The following is a 20,777-nucleotide window of genomic DNA, read 5'->3' as shown; positions in this document are numbered from 1 at the left end:
AACTGCAAAGGCAGTTTGAAAGATGCATAAAAAAAATATGTTACTCCGTTTGGTCTTTATCTAATAAATCATTAATTCCAACTAAAATGAATGAATGAATGAAAGATTGATTAGTACTTGTATCCTCCAATGTTGATCAATACAACACTTACTTCTGTCTCTCTTATTTGGATTATTGGTCGTTGGGGTACCCTGAGATGGCTCATCCTGTGAAGATGTAGGAGTTGTTGTTGTTGTTGTTGTTGTTGATGATGTATAAGATGGTGGTGATGGAGTGGAAACAGGTGAAGGTGTCCAGTTGCCAAGTGGTCTTAAATTGATATTGGAACTTGGGCTAAATGGTTGAGGTGGCATTGGATTGAATGGTTGAATATTTAGACCGTGAGGTCGTGAAGTGTGGTGGATATTCGCTGGAGATCCGGCCGGATGGAAGTCTGCGGAATGTCCAAGTGTCGACGTTGTGGTGGAGGTAGTAGTAGTAGTTGTTGTTGTGGTGGTAGGAGGAGAAAGAGTTGGAGTAGGTTGGCGAGGTGGAGCATGTGCCTCTGGTACCGGTGAAATGGAATGAGGTGGAGAGGAGCTTCGAAACGGGTTCGACCATTGAGGAGTTGGCGCGGTGGGAGAGATGGGTGAGGTTGGTGGCGATTGGGAAGATGGTGGCGGAGGTGGAGGTAAACTACGAGGATGTGTTGGTTTCTTCTTCTTGTTGGGTGCGGAGGACCTCCTTCTGATTAGGAATGGATCATTCTTCTCCTTTTGTTTGACCTGACCAGTCGTGGAACCTATTTTAGATCTCCTCTTCCTTGGCCTTGGTGGGATCATCTTCCATGGGTCAGCCCCAGGGTTATTTAGACTCCAGAATCCATTGGCATGCTTCTCAGAGCATCCCGACCTGAACCAATCCTTCTTGTGTGATAATATGTCCTGTATCTGTTTGTGCCAGTTCTTTGAAGCTGATCATGAGCAAGTACATTTGTAAGTTTATTAGTTTATATGATCAATCCATTGTTGTTATTTGTTGTACAACATAACATACAATCCTTCTCATGACAGAGATCCTTCCAATGATGCTCCATCAATCCATAAATGTCATTGGATAGGTTGAACATGTTACCTGGCGTGTTGGGGTAGGCATGTGTCAGACAATATAACACAACGAGCATTACATTGGACCATCTTCCATTGTCGTTGGTCAAAAATGGTGCACCCCTCTCACACAATAGACAGTGATCCTGCAGTGGACATCCGGATGTGGATTGTGCAACTTTGTGGATTGGGGGTTGGGGAGGTGGTGGCGGAGGTGATTGCAATTGTGGCGGAGAGGATGGAGGAGGTGGAGGCGAGGGCGTTGATGGAGGTGATGTAATATATAGTCGATTGATGCCCTCATGTGATGGTTGAGGTGAGACAGGGTATTGGTTGTAAGGGATGGTATATGGAGTTTGTGAGTTTGAATGGCTATTTATATGTTGTTGTTGTTGTTGTTGTTGTTGTTGAAGTTGTTGTTGATGTAGATGGTGTAAATAATATTGATATTGTTGCAAGGTCATATTAGGATGGAATGGTGATTGGGTACGAGGGATATTAGGTGGTGACAGGGACAATGGATATTGTTGTTGGTGTGGTTGTTGTTGATGGTAATGTTGGAGTTGTTGGTGTTGTAATTGGTGATGGACATATTCAATATTTGGATAATTATAATGGCTGGCTGAGAACATTGTGGACTCTGTGTGGCCTCCAGTTGTTGGAGATCTGACGCTGTTGTTTGTTGTGCTGGTGGTGCTGGTTGTACTGGTGCTGGTGTTGGTCAAAGGCAGACTATCTCCTTCCTCCTGACCGTCTTCCTCTTCTCGTTGTAGTTGTTGTAATCTTAATTGTTCTAATCTTTGAAGTTGCCTTTGTTGGAGTTGTCTTTGATGTTGTCTTAGTTGTTGTCTTTGTTGTTGTTGTTGCTGTCTTTGTTGTTGCGTTTGTTGTTGCGGTGGTTGTTGTTGTTGTTGTTGTTGTTGTGATTGTTGTTGATGCTCTTGACTATTTTGGGCCGGCCGCTTTCGCATTGTATTGGTATGGATATGGATGTGGATATTGATGTGTTTGTTGATGCCTTACATGTTGAGGAAGAATGTAAATATTGAATAAATGACTTGCCCAGAGGCATGTGCACAAGAGTTTAGTTTAACAACTGAGTTTAGTTTGTGATTTGAGTGTGAACCAGATTTGTTTGAGTGAGTGAGTGTGTGGGTGAGTGAGTGCAGGAGACTGATTGAATGTGTGTATGTGTGATTGTGTGTCAGCTGACTAAATGATTGATGATATGGGTTGGACGGTAAGAGGCTATGAGTGGAGCATGCCCATGGATCGATGTTCTCATACCTCTGCTAGGAAAAGTCCCTCATTAAGCTGGACAAAGAAGATCGGTCATTCACAATGCCTCGATGCAAATGGCCCACACATACACACTCTCTTGACTACTTTGTCAATTTACTGATCATCTGACCCGACTGACCCATTTATGTATGTATAAGCATAGAGAGTGCTAGCATGAACTGAATGAACAGAATGAACTGAATGAACCAGCACCGGTTGATTGGGTACGAGGTGAAGTGTGGTGCTTGGGGGTAGGGTAGAGGGCCTTATTGATGATTGGTCCTCCTTGGATGTTGATTGTTGACGAACAACGTATTGTTGAAACGGGAGAACTGATGGACATTGCCCCTTGCCCATAATCAACAGTTGCTTGCTTGCCGCGGAAACTGTTGGGGTGGCGACCACACGAGTTGTGTTGTGATCGAGGAAACATAAATGTACACACACCCACTCGCTCGAATTCAATCAAGAAGAAACATCTTGTGATCGCACATTGCAAGTCAAGTAAAAGCATGGACCATGTGTATTAAATTGATGGTGAGCAATCAAAAAAATCCAATACATAGTTATGGTGTCCTCCATCATTAATGTCCATTACCTTTCATGGTCCAATCAGTGTCGCACCAACATTCATCCATTCAATTTTGCAACTCTCTTTGGACTGGACCACCCCCCATTAACTCGAGGCCAAAGGGCCTCCAACAAACGATCACGGACGCGGAGGTTTACAACTAAATCTTCATATTCAATCAACGTGCGACTCGCGCACAGTCGCTTACTAGATACGGCAAAGATCTTTCTTCATCTTCCTCGGTCCACACACAACAGGTCGTCTGTGAGGGAGAGGTGCTAGACGAGCGTGTAGCCCCGACTTTTGATCCAGAGCGCCATTTGTGTCGTTCGGTGCCCCCTTTTGATCACGGCCATTTAGCGATTGCCCACATACAGAGACATCCAGCCAGTTGGAGGATGGGGTGAACGTCATTGCGAGCCTCGAGTCCAATCTTTAAGCATTGTTCTTGTCCTGCACTACTGCAGCGGACGAGGATGTTGATGATAATGACTCCTTGTGCATGAATGAAAGCTCTGTTTGGTAAGTGGAAGTAATATCCTCACGGTTCCTATATCATTTGATTGATCGATTGTTGATTGATTGGTCAGGTGATTGATATGATTGATTGTTGGTTAGTTGGGCCGGCTGAGTGGGCAGGTGCGGTCGAGGGTGGTGACGAAGTGTGTGAGTGCGTCATGGTTACCGCTCTCTTGTCGATTTTAACAACATAGGTCGTGGATGTGTCTGTGGCAAGGTGGTAGGCAAGCCCTTGTTGACAACCAACACCAGCCAACGCCAACATCACACACATCTTAACCGAACAAACATAAATGAATGAATAACACAAATAAATTGATACTTACTTAACAAGATTGCCAATAATGTTCTTTGATAACAAGAGTGATGGGGAAGTTGAAGAAATGTCCTTCTTGATCTCAGTGACAATGTCATCGACTTCTCCAAACTGATTCCAATCAAATGTGATAACATTGGATCCTTTCAGCTTGATCTCCTTCAAGAACTCCTGGTAACAAATATCCAAGCCTTCCAAATAAGTCAATGGTATCGTCTGTTCACATTCCTGGGAGAACAAGTTGTTAGTCAACTCGCTCATTCAATCACTCAATCACTTATCTCATACATACTCTCTTTCTGATTGATTGTATCCTCCGCAGACATTCAGAAGGCGACACGTTGAGATAGAGGGTGATGTTGGGTATGGGTACATTGAGTAACATGCTGTCACGAATGGCCGTGTACTGTTTGAATCCTTCGGGCGATATCAAACCTTCTTTCCTACAGTTCTCCGCAAAGACCCAATCAGAGAACATCGAGCGATCCAACACCACTCCACTATTGTCATTATTCAAAGCATAGTCCAATGCCGCCAAGTAAGTATTATATCTCTGATTCAACAACCAAAGTTGCATGTCCAATGCATATCTCTTTGGTTCCGCATAGAACTGTTGCAAGTATGGATTTGTAGTAGTTGGCTCCAAGAACACCTTATAATCAAGTGATTGTCCCAACTTGTTTGACAAGTATGTCTTGCTGTTTGAGTAAGTAAGGAAGCAAGTATGTAAGTAAGTCAAAGTAAGTGATGGATCAATCACATGTCGAGTAGTTACCCTGCGCTGATGTTGCCCTCCAACACTATGATCTTTGATGAAGAGGAGTAAGCTCTGGTGATTGGTGAATGTGTAGTTGTAGCCATCCTCCTTGACAACAACAACATTGATGCTTGTTTGTTGAACATGTAAGAGTGTTGTAGTTGTAGTCAATGCGAATCGTTTGAAAAGTGAAGTTGAAGTGTTCGTGAAGTTGACTTCTTGGAATCATACGTCCGTGTTGTTGGACCGACCCCAACACGTGACCATGACGAAGAGTAAGATGAAGATCATGACATTGTCATGGGATGATTGTAATAATAAACTAATATATAATAATCACTCATTATTTATTATCTTGTTGCTATTGACACCAGTTCAAACTCGTTCTTTGGTGCCCTTCGCTTGAAACGCAGGAACTCTGGTAGTTGACACTTTCCAGTCTCGTCTAAAGTATGATGAATCAATGTTAGTATATCTGATTGATTGATTGATTAATGTTATGTAGATATACATACGTTTGTATTTCTGATATGCTTGGGTATGTGTAAAGGGTGGGAAACAGTCCATCCAGAGACTCTCGTAGACTACCTTTTGGACTTCGTCGAAAATGGATGAGTCAATGTCGTCAGCCATGCGCTGACGTACTTGCTCACGACTGATGGCGTCGATGTTGAGCTCCAACTCACTGCCATTCTCCAGATACTTGTCAAAGATGAGTTGTGCGCATTGCTTGACCTCCTCCTGTGTCAGATATCTTGTGTTGCTGTTGTTGTTGTGCTCGTTGTTTGAAGATTTACCGCGACGACTCTGCTTCCTGTCCTTGTCGGACTGGTGCAGTGGCGTGGAGGCGGCCGACTCGCCCATGAATGGCGAGCCGGGTGGCGACGAGGCCGACGACGATGATGTGTCCAGAGGGATGGATGTGAATGCGCTGACACTGATGCCTGTCTCTACGGGTGGGGCAATCGACTTGAAATGCTCTATCTCCAGCCAGAACTGCAGTGTTTCCGAACAGTATATAGCCTTTAGGTAATTCTTAAAGAGTGTGCATCCATAAGAGTCGCGAAGGACTTCGTTCATAACATCATTTGGATATATCATTCTCTATTGTGTATGTTTGTATATATTGGTTGGGTGGAAATGTGATTGATTGATTGATTGTCGCTTGGTTGTGGATGGGGAGTTGGATACAAGGGTTTGCTCGTATTGGTCTGTTGGGTTGGCGATATGGATACTGGATATCAGGTGAAATAAATGACTCTGTTGTCTTTTATGTGAAGTTGTTGGTAGTATAGTAATGGTATAATATTGATTGATTGATTGATTGGTTGAATAAATAGATAATTGATTGGATTGGCTGATTGATTGATTGATGCTTGCTCTGTTTGAGATAATAATTGTATATAATGTTAGATTAGGATGAACTTTCGGTTTGGCTTATAAAGTAATGATAGAAGTAATTGTATAAATAAGGTGGTACAATGATTAATTGATTGATTAATTGATTGATTTGTATATATCTAAACTCGTTAAAGTGATGGGTATTTATAATCGATTGGTTGGTAGGTAGTGGATGGTGGACTAGGTTGTTGGGGTGATGTGATGGATGGCTTCAGGTGATACTATCTAAACACTACTAAAACGAGTATAGAGTAATAGATTATTAAACCAAGAGGCCAATCAAAAGGTGATTGTACATATATGTAAGGGTACAGGAGATAGTAATAGTATTTGTATATATGTATGTGTATGTGTGTGTGTGTGTGTGTGTGTATATGTTTGGGTGAAGAGAGTTCTAAGAGTGTCAGAGAGACATCAGGCTGATTGGATATATGTCTGGGTTGAGCTGGCAGACGTGTGATTGTTGGTCAGGAGGGCACGAAGTGAGGTGACGTGAGGTGGATGGATGGACCATACCACTCGACCCCACACACGAACTAAATTAAGGAGTGTAAAAGTGCGCCCAACGCTTTTTTGCCATGATAGACAAACAAACACACATCTCGTCAAAATAGACGAGTTGGGGAGACATTGGTGTGATTTTAACGAACATCTTTTGTGAGTGTGAAGAGTGTATGAGGACCCGAGGAAGTTCAACTGACACTTCTCACGTCAACACCACTTATCTCCAAGTTTGAATGATTGCATGATTGAATATGTGATGTTGGCAAGTTGAACTGAACTGAACTGGTTCACTTGGCAAGTGAATCAACAAACTAATAAACAAAGATCACTAAGTAGATATCTCAGTGATAAGGATGTGATATGTGATGTGTGTATGTGTGAATGAGTGTTTGGTCGGTTGATGATGACTGCCGCGTGTTCCAGATGTGATTGGGGATTGGATTGGCAGAGGGACACATGATCGTTATATTAATATATACTTTTATGGTAGTATCACAAGCTAACCTCGTGAGCTTAAAGGTTGATGTAACAAGGACCTGTTTGTAATAATATATTGTATATTTGATATATATGTGATTGTGTCTGTATATTTGTACAAGGGTATGTATGTTGTATGGGATTGGGAATTGATAGATTGATAGGGAGATGAGATGTTGTTGTTGTTGTTGTTGAGTGAGTGATTGCTTGAGTGCTTGAATGAGTGAGTGTGTGCTATTGACTTCCTCCAAGCTGCTTGCCTGTCTGCCTTTTAGCACAAGTATATCATGAAAGTATGAGTGATATGGTCCGACCAAGATATCGGTAGACGCGCCAGTCAAAAAGGCAAAGTCTCTCACTCACACACATACTTTGCCTCGCAACTCTCTGGTATCTGACATGGAACCACTATGGATTGCAAACACATATGTATGGTTATGGTATGAGTGTGATCAAAAGTGGTCGAAACAGTTTAAAAGTCCGTACCTCATGACACTAATTGGGGCCACATTTTGGTGGACCTTATGCGATTTTGACAACAAACATTGTGTGTGTGAGATTGATCGATGAACAATAATGTTACATGAAAACGCGTCCTATTTTTGAGACAAACGCGCGAGTGTGATTGTATGTGAAGGATTGAGCTTAAAGTACTACTTGCTATCCTATCCAGGTCGCAAGAGTGTCCACCTACTACCCTTGACAAGTGTAAAGTCGTAGGTACAAAGAGAGTGATTATGTGATTGATTGATTGGTTGATTGACATGTTTGTTAATACTTACTTTAACCGAAAAAAAAGGTAGGAAGCAAGAACTTGTTGTTGTTGTTGTTGTAGAAGAGGATGTTGGAGTATTAAGTAAATGTAATAGTACAATGTAAGATGATTGATTGAAGTACTACAAGTAAATATTGTTGATTGATTCCAAGTTGGAACTAATGTGCAAAGTTATAAATATATTATGTAATGTATGTATGTGAATGACTGGATTGATTGCTGGCTTGCTTGCTTGGTTGCTAGGTTGTGACCGTCTGTCGAGATTTCGTTGGACACAGTGGAGGGTGATGTGATGTTTGGCAATGACCTCGGAGGCTTTCTATCTGTGATGAATGAATGAATGATTGATTATGTTCTAGAGTTTAAACTACTGGCAATAATAGGCTGTTGTCGGGTAGCTTGCTAGTTATGTGTGTGTGTTTTGTGTTTGAATGCTTTGGGTAGAGTGTGGAGATTGTTTACGAAGTGGAGCCAGCCAGTAGCAGTGATCGATTGATGGTCGAGTCATTTCACACCACCACTTAGCCCCGCTGGACAATCATTAACGATGATTGTTTACTCATATTTAATTAATGGGTCCATAAGCCACACCCCTCTCATACAATGTGTATTCACTTGCAATACTCACTCTCTCCGACCATAGGTGGCAATGGATAACACACATTTTATCCTTTCAGGAACACCCATGCGAATGAGTCTGGCGGTCATCACAAAGGTTGGTCTGGTCGTGTCCAGTAAGACGCGTGGTTCTTTTTTTAGTCGATGGAATTGTGTGGGTTCCAGATGGATTTCTATTTTTGAAGCCAAAAGTGGCGCACATTACACAACAGTAGTTGACATTCGTGATCAACTACATCAATGATAGACCCCTGGTATACCAATGGGTATTATACTGTCATGTCCTGTCAAAATAACTGATCGTTTGTTTATGTCTTTAATGACCTGGTTGTTTGATCATTTACGAGTTTTATGTTTACTAAAACCGACGATGATGAAGTGACCATCATACATACTTAGATAACAAGAATACACTTGATGTCGTCTTATGGTGAACACCATTTTAGCCGATTGATCAAAAGTGTTACTCTAAAAGGAGTGCTCGTTCAAACACTTGTCCAACCATCCAACCCAATGTCGAACCCAGTAATCGCATAACCATCAATGTCAACAAGTTCCAAACTTTGGCACTATTTAATTCATTATCTTTAGATAGGAGTTATCTATTCTCTATTTGTAGTAATTAGTATTAAGTTAGTTATTGTCATAGATCAGAGATGTCAATGTATCATTAGTACCAGGGAGGGACCACTCGCCCCGAATCACACACCTTGAACTAAATTCTTTGATTGTTCCTCAATCCAACAAACACATCAGTATCACACACTGACTTTACAACAAGCAAAGAGAAGCATGAGGTGAAGTTGATAGTGAGGGTTGTTGTTTTTTGAGTCATTATGAATGAATGAATTAAGTGTTGAGAGAATGTGTGTGTTTTGAACAGGATTGAGAACAAAACAATACTCTTTGCTCCCTCTCACTCTCACCTTTTAGTTGTTCAGTACAACGACGACTACTATCCATCCATTTCAGTTTGTGTCTGTACATATACATGCATTCATTTACTATCTTGTCTATAACAATCATATATTTATTATTTAATAACCTCTACCCGAGATCACTCATTCTATTGTTGTAGTAATATCTAGATATGTTGATAACTCATTGTTGGCATCTATCAAATAACTTCTTGAAGCACTTTAGATAGTATATAATAATAATATATACATACATATATATAATAGCAATAGCATACAACTAGTATACATTAATCAAACAAAGAAACAAACAAAGAAAGAAGAAAGAACAAAAGATGGCAAAGGCAGAACACTCAAATGCGAGCAGTATTGAGATGTCTACTGCTCTGTCTGCATTGAGCACACATCAACAGGAGTTTGAGAGGGACCCTGATAACTTGTCAAACCTACTAGGTTATGTCAATTTGTTGTCTGCTCTAAAGAAACAGGCTGTGTCCGCACAGAAGGAGTTGACACCTCCACCATCACCATCCAACAACATGACGACAGTGTCACCATCAACGACACCAACATCTGTTCACAGACATACAACAACTCCTCACAACGTAAACAACGTCATATTAAACAATAATAATAGCAACAACAACAACAACAACAACAACAATGCCAACCAAGTATTCATTTACTTGGATCGACTGAAGAAGTCACCATTCATTGCCAACGACCTGTTTGAGGTGTCATCAAACACGGTCGTCTTTCGCCCCGTTCAAAGACATGATCATTATCCTCCTGTCTCCACTCGTCTCCCTCCAACGCCACCTCCACGATTCAATCAAGGCATCTATTCACTCTACAACAACTCCACCTCATCATCATCATCGACATCATCAACATTCATGCCAACTTCATCTTCGACACTCTTGCCATCGCCACCACAATCATCCAACGTCAACAACAGCAGTAAAGACTTGTGGGGCAACAGTACTGTCAAGAACGAAACGATATCAGACTATGCACTATCCTTTGACTCAACAAAGGAGTCGCTGTCGACCTCTCAGATGTCGATACCAATCGTCACAACAAGGCTGGTGGCGAACAACACGATTGAAGTGAACGGCGCCAACCAGCTGTTCGGGTCGTCCACTTCGCGTCTCAACTCATTCGCAGGCATCATCGATTCATCACCTCAGCAACAGTCACCACTGTTCAACTATATATCCGAGGACACCAGTCCCCTGTTCAAGCCACAGGATCATCTCATGTCGGAGGACTCGTCGACACTACCGCTGCACTTACAGCAGCAACAACAACAGCAACAGATGACAAAACTACAGATACCAAACCGACCAGACGTTCGACATAATCCCAACACATTCTCACTCACACGATCATCAGAGGGCATCACCACGCAGACCCTATCGAGCCTACAGAACCTACAACTATCACCGATCATGGAGTCGGTGGTGGAGCCACCAAAAGCCCGCAATTGGTCATTGGAGTTCTGGAAGGCCTTGCAAATGGAGCACAACTGTGGCGTTGAGAACTTGTAAGTTGGGCGGTCTATCAATGACCTTGAGTCTCTTCATGAACACTTACTCATTCAATCACACATCAACGTTATAGGATGAGAAGCCAAACCATTCAGAAGATAGCAGAGGAGTTTGTACAGGTGGCGACTAAGCATGGCATTACGATCATCAAGGAACGTGGCATGCTCTCGGGCTCACACTCCATCCCTCCAATCGGTAGGTCTTCATAACTATCATCAAGCGTGTATCCTTACTTACTCTATTTGTTTGTTAGATGTTGGAGGAGTTGCAGGCGGACAAAAGTTCTTGAAGGATGGCATCTTTTACAAGTTTGCCTTTGACGTCTATGGTATCTATGGCGGCGACGCCTACGCTATGAAGGCAGCGGGTCACGAACTCAAAGGCCTGATGGGCTACTTCAATTGCAATGTGGAGGGACTTTACCTGCCACTGATGGCTCTGATCGACTACATGGGCTACCGACTGATTGCCACCAGCCACTTGGCAATTGGCACCTCCACACTGGTCTATGGATCGGACGACCAGGGCGAGCATGTGCACGACGACAATCCAATGATGTCCCAAAAGATGAAACAGGCAGCAGAGATCATGAACCTGAAAGGACACTATACTGGTCAGGCAAACAAGCGCTTCCTTTATGGCCCATGCGACATTGAGGGCCACATCACACTAGATGGTCACTGTGTGGTGATCGACACGGCACGCATCTTCCCACCCGAGAAGCCCACGCCCGAAAGACTGGGCGCGCACCTATACTACCTACTGCGGCCAGAGTTGGTGCGCACCAACAAGGTACCTCTGAGCTCGGATGCCTTCACCAAGTTCAGTGGTCAGGACAAGGAGCGCAACAACGAAGAGGTGGAACGAGCACAAAAGAGGCTATTCTTCCAGATTATTCCAAACTTTGTATTGACCTGTAATCAAAAGTATGTTGACTGACGACAAGCGAGCACACAACCAATCACGCAAGCCATTAACACTCAATCAATCAACCAATCAATCAATTTTTTAGAATTAAGAAGATCAAGTCAGTGACTATTATGGAACTTGCACATCAGCTGTCATTGATTGATAGCATGCACCGTGAGGGCATCAACGTGCGATACCTGAGTAGATTGAAGACGACAGAGGTCTATGGATTGGATCCAAGATTGACCACGATCATCAACACAGAGATCATCGCCAGACGCATCAAGAATCAGCTGCGCGAGCTCCAACGCGAGACGATGGCGGGCACACCAGACATTAGCGCCATCGTCAAGTTCCTCAACCGAACGTTTGTCATCTCGCTGTTGCAGGCGATTGACATTGACGGCTTCTCGCTGGAGCTGCTCATCCACCGTCTGTCCCAGATGACAGGTATTGAGTTCAGTGACAGTCTGGCCAAGCGCATGGAGGACACGTCCTATCTCATGACCGAGGATGACATTACCCGCATTCAACCAAAGGTTAAATTCCTACACATGGTTCCCTATCAGCAGGGTGTCTCGCTGTTCCATCAAGCGATGGCCATCATCACCAATGCATCGTCCAACGGAAACAACAACAACATAGTCAACAACAAAGACAACAAGAACAACAATGACAACAAAGACAACAAAGACAACAAAGACAACAAAGACAACAAGGATAACAACAACATAGTCAACAACAACAACAATAGTAGTCAGATAGACTACCTTTTCAAACAGGCTGCAGACAAGTTCTCACAGGCAGTGCAGTCCAAGCCTGATGACTTTGAAATCTTGACACATTGGGGAATGCTACAGAGTCTGCGAGCCAAAGCCATACTGAACAATGCCAAGGCCAACAACAAGGGCAAGCTCACGGGCGAGGTCAAGAGCGAGGCCTACAAGCTGTACGATGTGGCCATTGAGAAGTTCAAACAGGCGGTCAGGATCAAGCGTAACTACCACTATGCGCTCTACCAGTGGGCAGAGGTGTTGCGTAGTCAGGCCGCAATCAATCCAAGCAAAGCTCGTGTGCTTGAGCTGCGCGCCAAACACAAGCTGCGCGATGCCGGTGTCTTTGACAAGAAGTGGTTCTTTGGCACGCTCGAGACCAATGGTGCCGCCTCGCTCCTGTCAGGCAAGGAGGCAGGATCGTTCATTATACGAAACAGCAACAGTCGACCAGGCAGCTTTGTTTTCTCCTACCTCTCCGATCCCAATCGCAAGATCATGCACTCAATCATCAGATCATCATCACAAGGTTACTTTGCAGAGAACTTGCCTGCAAGAAAGGTAGTTGAGGAAGATGAGAATCTTTCAAGTAGTGCCAATGGCAGCAGTGGCGGCAGCAGTTCATCAACATCGTCATCATCATCGTCTTCGAAACAGAGCCTAAAGTACAATGAGTCTGGCACGAGCATGCTTGCATCGAACCCCTCACAATCATCATCGTCAGGTGCCGCCAACAAGTCCATCTATCAGACGCTCGAGGACTTTGTCTCTGACAAGATCAAGCAAGGTTACCTTCCAATCACTCAGTCCTATGATTAGTTCGCAACATCGTCGTCATCGTAATCAAGGTTGGACCAACCCCTAACTTGCAATCTTGATTTTGTCTAATAAAGTACTACTCCTCGCTTGCTGTTGCAACCTTATCTTTGACCACCATCCAACTATCTTTGTCCTGGTAAATTTCGAATATAACCCCCGATTAGTAGTAAAGTAGGAAGTTCTGCAAATGTAAAAATAACTAAATATCCTTTTTACTCGTTTTTTTTTTTGCTAGATTACAAAAAGGAAATTTGGACTTTGGGCTAGCATGAACGATGATGCAAACATTGGGAACTCGCATCCTCAAACCCACCCCTACACCTCGGCTCACACACTCTCCTCCCTCACCGCGATCCAACAAGTCAATCTGTGTGTGGTAATAATAACCCTGACAATCATTCAATCCACGTTGTTGTGTTTGTGTCGCTTGAACATAACCCAGGTTGTCGTGTTCACTTTCATTCATTCATTCAAACACACACTAGTGTTACAACACATCAACAACTCACACTCATTCATTCATCATACATTAGTCATTCATTCAATCATTCAATCATTCAATTTCAATACAACATATACTTACATACATACATACTCAATCAAGTAAACTAAGACAAAGATAGAGATAGAGATAGATATATATAATTATGTCTCACGAATCACAGATCAAAGTCAACTTTGATAATGAACCTTATAGAAACGAGGAGTTTGTGGTGAATTATAAAGCACCATTCAATGCTGAACCTAGACCTGAACGCTTGGTTCAATCGTTCATTACACCAATAGAGCATTTCTATGTCCGAAACCATGCTCCAGTACCAGTAATCAATCCAGATACCTACATGCTAAAGATTGATGGACTTGTAGAGAACCCTGTACTCCTATCACTCAATGACATCAAGACAAAGTTTGAAAAGATTACAATCACTGCTCATCTCCAGGTATGATCGCTATCTTGATTGATTGATTGATCAAGTATCCAATCAATCGGCTGACACTCAATCTCACACAATCAACCTAATCAGTGTGCAGGAAACAGAAGAACAATGATGAGTGAACATAAGAAGGTTAAGGGTGTAGGATGGGGCATTGCCAGTCTTTCGAATGGTACTTGGTCAGGTTGTAGACTGAGGGATGTACTGATGTATGCCCGTGCAATGCCTTTTGAAAGTGGCGCACATCATGCTTGTTTCTGGGGCCTCGATTTTGGCTGTCCAGAGGACAATGGCAAGTCATATGGCAGCTCGATCACAATGGAGAAGGCACTGGATCCCACTGGCGACGTTCTGTTGGTGTACGAGATGAATGGACAGACCCTGCCTCGCGACCATGGCTTCCCACTGAGGGTTGTCGCACCAGGCATCATTGGCGCACGAAGTGTCAAGTGGCTGGACAAGATCACCGTCAGCAGCACCGAGTCGGAGAGCTTCTTCCAGCGCCGAGACTACAAGATCTTCCACAATGGCATTGACTGGGACAACGTCGAGAAGAACTGGGACAACCATCCATCGCTCCAGGAGCTGTCGGTGCAGAGTGCCATCTGTGTGCCAGCGCCAAACTCCCGTCTCTTCCTCCCATTCACCCTTTATGGCTACGCTACAGCTGGAGGCGGTCGTAAGATTGAACGTGTCGATATATCTCTAGATGGTGGTCAGACATGGGATCTTGCCGAGCTGATGGGTGAGAACAAAGGACCATGTAGCCGATACTGGGCATGGACTCTGTTTAGGTACACAATCAAATCTATCGATTCAAAGGTGGCCAAGAAGATCAATATAGTCTGCAGAGCATGTAAGTAGAAACTTATTGATTGATTCATTGATTGATCATGCAGTAACTAACCAACAAACAAACAAACAATAGGGGACTCTGCGAGCAATACACAGCCAAAGTTTGTTGGCGATATTTGGAACTTAAGAGGAGTGATGAACAACTGCTGGCACAATGTCGAGGTCACTGTTGATCCACTGTGTTCCAAGTTCTAGAACATGGTAACTCACATCACAATCACAATCACAACACCTCCAACTGGATCAAGTACACTGTTCATAGTTTGGAATAAGGATGTAGAATACACATCCAAATAAACAACATAATCAGACTAGTTTGTCACTCACTCAATCAATCATTATCGATAAAGAAATATATTGTATTGTATTGTAATGTATTTCAAGGCATGGTTGCCAATGGTGACATTGTGTTCATCCATTTGAAGATGCCAGCTGCCACCTCCCAAGTGTTGCCAACTGTGTCGGCTGAATAGTAGATGTTGCCATTGTTCCAATCGTTCTCCAATTGTTGAATCTCCGTCTGATAGGTGTCGTCGTCAAACTCCTCGCCAAAATTGAGAGAGGCACCAAGTTTGGTCAGGAAGTGCGTCCATCGCATGGCATAGAAGTCTTTAGTCAATCCTGCAAGTATCTTGCCAGCATAGTCGTGTAGGGTCGATGTTGGAGGACCCCATAGCGTCACCAGGTTCCTCGCGTTGAACTCATAATGATCCTGTTGAGACTTGTCCACAGCCCACTGCCTGGCATCATTGGTCCATTGACCTAGCAAGAAGTTACGATGGGTCGATGTGATTTCATCAATCTTTGTGATGATGTCCAGCATTAACTTTGACATCTCATTAAAGCCCAGCAGGTTCTTGGCTACGTAAGCTCTTGACATCCAAACAGTGGCATCATTGAACATGTTTGACAATGCCTGCATTGTCACTTGTGCCAGGTCATAGCTGAATGTGTCGGTCTTGAGTATGTCCTCGTCAGACACACCAAGCATCTTCTCCATACTTCTAACAATGAGGTTAGGGTCGTAGTACACACCGGCAGAGCTATAGAGGCGAGGTCGTTTGACCAACACGGCAGGAGGTGAGCCACGGAACATTGGCGTGTATATTTCACGAACAATATCATTCCAGACAACGGTCAATGTTGGGTCCATCTTTCCATAGCGTCTGGCAACAAAAGCACTAGTCCACCATTTTAGGTCAATTGGTGTAGTCCTCCAAGACATCTCATTCATCAGATCATATAATATATCATTCTGACCGAGGCCTTCTGGACACACACCAATTCCAATCATAGTCTTTGAGCGTGATCTACTAGCCAACACACTGTTGACAATGTAGGACATCTTGCCATACCTATTGATAAGTGAGTGAGTGATTAGTGTCTCTTACTTTGTAAAGTTGCCCAAAGACATTGAATGTACTTACATCATGTTCCTTCCTCCAAAGTTATGAAGCATGCACCATATCCAGTTATGTCCACTAAAGTCATTGGTCTTGTTCCAACCAGCAAAGAGGTCGGCTGCAAGGTCAAGAACGATAAGTCGACCAATCGGTATACCAGAGAGGAATGCATTGACTTGAGGTGGACGCCAGAAGTTGAGTGGATTGGAACGTACAAAGAACCATCCCTGTAGGATCCATATGGCATCAGGATCAGCTTCGACCAAAGTGTTGTAAATGGCTGCCGATGTGTTTGTTAGATACTCCTCGTCATCAGTTGGTGGGAAGACCTCATTGAACGGATCCAGGTTGTAAAAGTGATCGGTACCATACACCTCTGTCTGCTCTTTGATGAATAACTTTGTAATGTTGGCGAATAGAGGGTCGGACGAGTCGAGGTAGTGGGTACCCGTGAAGTTGTTCCAGCTGTCGAGCTGGTTAATCTTGGCTTCGGGGAAGTAGTCTCCTAGGGTGGGTGGGACATGTCCAGCAAAGGCGGGTAAGACTGTCTTCATGCCATATAGTCGCATGCGATCAACAATCATCTCCTGAAGATCCTTCTGACTTGTGATCCAGTCCTCGAGTATGTTGCCACCCCATCCATTCAAATTGCCCATCCTATTCCAAGGTAGAAAAGCAGGACCAGTGAACCAATTTATGATCTCCTCTCGTGGGATGCCCAGTTGGGCGTACACCTTGCCCCAAATATACTCCTGGCCAACAAAGGCCAAGGGTAGATTATATCCATTGAGGGCCATCCAATCAATCTCTCGCTCCCATCTCTTCCAGTTCCACCATACAGTCGTATAACCAAATGTGACGGCATTCAAATAATATCGATACTTGGACACAACAGGCTTGGTCTTGCGTAGTGCGCTGGCCAATGTACTTGGTGTGATCTGGCAGTTGTCACCATTCCAAGTGAATGAACAATGGCAATAGTACTTGAGGTAATAGTTCAATCCCATGGCCAATGCAATATGATTGTCTGCATCCAAATGAACGATTGTTTGATTGGTTGTTTCATCTGATGTCGTCCATACTGTAAAGTACTCCTTGCCACTGCCATCAGGGTTCTCGGTCACATTCAATATGAATTGATTGACAAACTGTGGACCAAGGACACGACTGATCAAACCTTGGACTGGCTGTTCATCCACCTCCACGGCCATCTTCTTGAGACCTAATTGTTTCCTGGCGTCGACACCATTATAATTATTTGAAAGAATAAATAATATTACTGATAATAATATAAAGATATTATTATATCTTCCTCCCATGTATCGAACTATCTCTCTCTCTTATTCTATTATTTGATTGAATTGATTGATTAATTGATTGTTGGATATGAGGATGTTGGGAGGATTGGAATAAGCACATTCAGAAGTATTGCAATGACATGTTATCTTCGAAGATGAAGCCGCAAGAAGTTGACATCTATGCATCCGTCATCCACAACAACAAATTAATTTCCAGTGTGACTGGAAATCTGTGTGTGGTGTGTGATTGATTGGTCGGGTGTGAGAGTGGGTGATATGATCAAAGAGTAAGTTTACAATCGCGAGTGTGTAGTTCTACACATACTATTATATCATTGAGCTGTTGTCGGTTTCATGTTGGAAATCTGGCGTCATAGATTGGTTGTCATTGATCAACTTGACTACAACAAGGTAACAAATTGACAAAGTGTCACGTTGTAGCGCTGTGCATGTACATGGGTTTCATCATCACATCAAAATAACATTATTAAATCGACAGTGTTTATGAATGTACGAGTGCTAGCATTGAGTGACCACATCCACAATGTACTGATGGCGATGATGATGACCGGTCACCATCATCAACAACATTATTTGTTGTAGCCTCGCTGACCTTTGATGATTGGTCAGCCATGGATAAAAGTACATTGCTTATCGATTCAATCGGTTGTGGACTACATTGATTGTCGCCATCTGGACATCCGACATAGACATGCTCGCCACGACCCAATTGGAAGTGTTCGTTCCAGCCAAACGAATAAAGTTTGTTGTCCTTTGTCAAGCAGAGGATGTGCTCGGAGCCCATTGAGAAGTTGGCGATGCCCACGCTGTCAAATGGCGCCGACGATAGACGCGAGAACAATGTGCGGGGCGTTGATTGGAAGGTGCCATTGCCCAGTGTGCCATAGTCGCCTCGTCCAACAATGTACAGTGCGCCATTGGCCTTGTCAAAGAGACATGAGTTGCTCCATCCACATTTGATCTCCAATGAGGCAGCTGATGACTGTGCCACTATCGATTGTATGTCCACTATGCATGGCGTTGGTCTGTCCTCAGTGTCGCCCAATGCCAGTTGTCCAAACTTGTTGTTTCCAAATGACATCAGACATGCATCCGTTGTCATCACCATTGTATGTTTAGATCCGCACGCCACGAGTGCGCACCTATGTTGTTGTTCAACAATGCAGCCGTCGAGTCGTGTTGGTGTTGAGACAACCTCATTCGATCGATCAGTCAAGCCAAGTTGACCAAACTTATTGCAGCCCCAGACAAAGAGTTCTCCATTACCTGTTGTATGTTCTCACGCGTTAGAAAGGCGAGGCGGTAGTGTCTGCCTTGGGATCAGGGGTTGACTTACTTGAAATGGCAGCACTGTGCCGCAGGCCACATGCTATTGATACGATGGTAACATCGTTGGGTAGTTGGAGTATGCGAGGAATGTATTGATTCTCTTGTTTCTTCCTTGTTGTCTTTAACTTGATACGTGACTTTGGCGCGGCGCTACTGCTGCTACTAGTGGTGTTGCTACTAGAGTCAAAGCCAAGTTGGCAATGACCATTACATCCCCAACTATATACACTACCATTAGCTTAAGAGTGAGTGAGACTATGAGTTAGATTGAGATTCAATCAGACATTCCAGACGTATCAATCAACATACAGTCCAATGCAAGTGAGTGATTCCAACCTGCTGCAATTTCAACAATGTGCCCAGTCTTTGAATAGGTGTTGTTGAGAGGAGTAAGACGTTCAATGTTGGATGTTGACTGCCCATTTGATTGATCTCCCACACCTAGCTGTCCACAGTCATTCCCACCGGCAGCATACAACTGACCCGACGTTGTCAACAACAGAGTGTGGTAGCCTCCTCCGGCCAATCTCCTTATCAATGGTTGTGTTTGTGTTTGTGCCTCTTGTGTTGTTTGCGATTCGCTATCACCTGAGTCAACATTAAGACACTGCGATGGACTACTCACATCGAGACTGTTGCCCAGTGCCAGTTGACCCGATGATCCTGAGCCCCCTTTATCAAGATGCGCATAAAGTGAATGAATGAGTGAGTTGAGTGAGTGTTGTTCAGTCATGTGATGCCCATCCATCAATCCATCCACCCGTCCATCTATCAATCGATTCGATCATCAGGTGCTTAACCACTTACAAGAGTACAGTTGAATCAATGATGACATATCTTGGTATCTCTCGATGTATCTGTTGGCCGCAACAACTCACTTCACAAGTTCGCGCTTTCACCATCCACCCCTTGCCACTCTCCCACATGCGTCAAGACTGAACTTTCTTCTTGTCCACCCTGACCCAATACAAACATCCTTTGGGGGGGGACTAAGAGATGGGTCATGCTAAGGGTGAGGTGTCAGTCCAATCTCGATTGGAATCCGATACAGTGACAAGTCCGAAGTAAGTAGTATTTGGAGTATGTTGTAACTCTAAACCTCCAGAAGTCCAGATCTATTTAATAATTTATATTTATGTTTGAGACGAATCATTTAACCTCGTCCAACCCAATAAAAACAGTATTAATAGCATCTTTTGATGTATATATGTTTGATCAATACGATTTTAGGGTTCATCGGTCGAAGCCCCATCAATCACAAAACGAATCAAGCGACCAAAAATCAACTCGTCTCACAACAATTATTGATTGGGGCCAATCAAAGGGGTGATCTAAGGCCCAATGAACAAGGTCGGGTGCCCTGACACAAAAAGTGTCATAAGCAAAGATTCACACTTGAGCCCATTCCACCAACTCCCTTGGTCGTCGTATCCAGACTTCATAACTTGTCAACAACAATACTCTTCCATCAATCAATCCATCACCCCAAACCAAGCACTTGCATGGTCCATAGGGGACGGTCGTCGCACTTCTAACCTTCATGCTTGTTTGTTAGTGTCGCTTAAGTTAAAGACAACTCAACTATTCCCATTTCCATCCGTGCCCCCTCCCAAACAACCTATCTTCGTCATCACAACCATCAACAACATCATTACCCTATTGT

The 20,777-nt window shown here is 43.6% G+C and overlaps 7 protein-coding genes across 7 annotated transcripts; 2 read left to right on the top strand and 5 right to left on the bottom strand.

The window, feature by feature from the left end:
- Positions 1-877: 877 nt before the first annotated feature.
- Positions 878-2,057, bottom strand: SAMD00019534_004440 (hypothetical protein; the record flags this gene model as incomplete). Its single annotated transcript, XM_012903877.1, has 2 exons — positions 878-930; positions 1,037-2,057. The coding sequence occupies 2 exons, from the start codon at positions 2,055-2,057 to the stop codon at positions 878-880; spliced, it is 1,074 nt and encodes a 357-aa protein (XP_012759331.1).
- Positions 2,058-3,373: 1,316 nt separating this feature from the next.
- On the bottom strand, positions 3,374-4,634 carry SAMD00019534_004430 (hypothetical protein; the record flags this gene model as incomplete). The annotated part of the gene is made up of 4 exons (XM_012903876.1): positions 3,374-3,488; positions 3,784-3,989; positions 4,066-4,471; positions 4,549-4,634. The coding sequence occupies 4 exons, from the start codon at positions 4,632-4,634 to the stop codon at positions 3,374-3,376; spliced, it is 813 nt and encodes a 270-aa protein (XP_012759330.1).
- Positions 4,635-4,880: 246 nt separating this feature from the next.
- Positions 4,881-5,631, bottom strand: SAMD00019534_004420 (hypothetical protein; the record flags this gene model as incomplete). Its single annotated transcript, XM_012903875.1, has 2 exons — positions 4,881-4,975; positions 5,046-5,631. 2 exons carry the CDS (start codon positions 5,629-5,631, stop codon positions 4,881-4,883), a joined length of 681 nt encoding a protein of 226 aa, XP_012759329.1.
- A 3,944-nt stretch (positions 5,632-9,575) lies between these two features.
- On the top strand, positions 9,576-13,267 carry SAMD00019534_004410 (hypothetical protein; the record flags this gene model as incomplete). The annotated part of the gene is made up of 4 exons (XM_012903874.1): positions 9,576-10,768; positions 10,846-10,967; positions 11,026-11,698; positions 11,785-13,267. Coding segments are annotated over 4 exons (3,471 nt in total), but the record flags the coding sequence as incomplete, so codon positions are not given.
- Positions 13,268-13,920: 653 nt separating this feature from the next.
- Positions 13,921-15,258, top strand: SAMD00019534_004400 (hypothetical protein; the record flags this gene model as incomplete). The annotated part of the gene is made up of 3 exons (XM_012903873.1): positions 13,921-14,214; positions 14,299-15,064; positions 15,137-15,258. 3 exons carry the CDS (start codon positions 13,921-13,923, stop codon positions 15,256-15,258), a joined length of 1,182 nt encoding a protein of 393 aa, XP_012759327.1.
- Positions 15,259-15,442: 184 nt separating this feature from the next.
- On the bottom strand, positions 15,443-17,677 carry SAMD00019534_004390 (hypothetical protein; the record flags this gene model as incomplete). Its single annotated transcript, XM_012903872.1, has 2 exons — positions 15,443-16,418; positions 16,491-17,677. 2 exons carry the CDS (start codon positions 17,675-17,677, stop codon positions 15,443-15,445), a joined length of 2,163 nt encoding a protein of 720 aa, XP_012759326.1.
- Positions 17,678-18,266: 589 nt separating this feature from the next.
- On the bottom strand, positions 18,267-19,949 carry SAMD00019534_004380 (hypothetical protein; the record flags this gene model as incomplete). Its single annotated transcript, XM_012903871.1, has 4 exons — positions 18,267-19,051; positions 19,122-19,352; positions 19,424-19,786; positions 19,922-19,949. 4 exons carry the CDS (start codon positions 19,947-19,949, stop codon positions 18,267-18,269), a joined length of 1,407 nt encoding a protein of 468 aa, XP_012759325.1.
- Positions 19,950-20,777: the final 828 nt, after the last annotated feature.

The sequence above is a fragment of the Acytostelium subglobosum genome, assembly GCF_000787575.1.
Source record: "Acytostelium subglobosum LB1 DNA, scaffold: scaffold1, whole genome shotgun sequence".
Taxonomy (NCBI): Eukaryota; Evosea; class Eumycetozoa; order Acytosteliales; family Acytosteliaceae; genus Acytostelium; species Acytostelium subglobosum.
The sequence above is the reverse complement of the archived record's forward strand: the minus strand, read 5'-3'. Positions and strand labels throughout refer to the sequence as shown.